Source organism: Monoraphidium neglectum (genome assembly GCF_000611645.1).
Source record: "Monoraphidium neglectum strain SAG 48.87 unplaced genomic scaffold scaffold00627, whole genome shotgun sequence".
In the NCBI taxonomy this organism is placed as follows: domain Eukaryota; kingdom Viridiplantae; phylum Chlorophyta; class Chlorophyceae; order Sphaeropleales; family Selenastraceae; genus Monoraphidium; species Monoraphidium neglectum.
In genome coordinates, this window is record NW_014013001.1 from 22,307 (window position 1) to 23,585 (window position 1,279).

Here is a 1,279-nt window from a genome sequence, read left to right on the forward strand (position 1 = left end):
GGGGGTGGGGGTGTGTGGGTGGAGCCTGGGAGGTTGTGGTTGGAAGATGGATGGTGGAGGCGGATGTGGTGGTTGTGGTGGTGGTTGTGGTGGTGGGGGCGCGAACGACTCTACGGGGTGTCTGACGGGGGACGAAAACAAAGGAAAGGGCGGCGCTGCCCCACGCTCGCCACTGCCCCGAGCCGTGCGTCGCCCCAACGTTGAACAACCCATGCTTGGAGACCCCACCTGAAGCGCGAACCCCCGAACAGGTTCTTCTTGGGCTCTTCCACGTATCGGTCGCTCAGCAGGCCGCCCCCCACGCTGCCATAGGCGAGCAGCTTTATGCCGTTCTGCTGGCAGTACTGTGGTTTGGGTGGGGGGGGGGGGCGGGTGAGGTTCACCAGGGGCAAGAATTGCAGAGTTTGGATAGGACTTGCATGAGGAGTGGTGATGGTCGTGGTTTTGTGTTTTATCCTGTGTGTGTGTGTTTGTGTGTGTGTTTGTGTATATGTGTGTGTGTGTGCGTGTGCGTGTGCGTGTGCGTGTGCGTGTGCGTGTGTGTGTGTGTGTGTTTGTGTGTGTGCGCATGTGAAGAGGGAAGGTGACAGCTGGTGTTAGGGCTGTTCTTAGGACGAGGATACTTGATGCGAGCATAAGTTGACACACTTGCGGCGCCAATCAAACACCAATCACCAGAGGAAGGGTGCAAGCGCGTGGCGCAGCGGGTTTTAGGAGTTGGGGCGGCAGGCTCGCGGAGGCACACAATTGAGCCACAGGGCAGCACGGGCGGCGGGGCGGCTGCAGTTGTCTACCTGGCAAGGCACCCCCCCGCACGGCCCTCACCTGCACCATGCCGTTGAGGGGCCGCCTGTCAAGCAGGCTGAACTGGACCTGGAGGGGGGGGAATGAAGTTGAGAGTTACAACAGGGCAGGAACAGCAACAGATGCAGCAGGGGAAGGGGAGGGCTCAGCCAGGTGGGGGCCCGGGGGACATCCGCACCGCGTGCGCGCCAAAACACGCCGCCAGCGCCGCTGACGGCGGGCTGCCGGCGACGTGGGCCGCCCGTCGCGGCGCCATCAGGGCCGGGCGAAGCCGTGCAGGGGCCGTTTCGCGGTGTGATGCTCGACATGCCCTCCCGAGTATGGCCTCGAAACTATGTGTGGAAGATAAATCTTGTCCTTTCGAGCTCAGAGATACTACGCACCTGGTTGCTGACGACTGGCACGCCCGCGTCCACCAGCTTGGTCAGCGCAGCCACGTCTATGTTGGTCACACCGACCTGGTATGTGTTTGTTC

At 61.9% G+C, this 1,279-nt stretch overlaps 1 protein-coding gene across 1 annotated transcript in view; it reads right to left on the reverse strand.

Moving 5' to 3' along the window:
- The window catches only part of MNEG_4503 (hypothetical protein), a gene marked incomplete at both ends in the record, with an annotated part of 1,882 nt that extends 1,048 nt beyond the window's left edge, over positions 1–834 (reverse strand). Inside the window, 2 exons of the mRNA XM_014047026.1 lie at positions 229–344; positions 826–834. Coding sequence (XP_013902480.1) covers positions 229–344; positions 826–834 — 125 coding nt within the window. The remainder of the gene's footprint in view (positions 1–228; positions 345–825) is intronic.
- Positions 835–1,279: the final 445 nt, after the last annotated feature.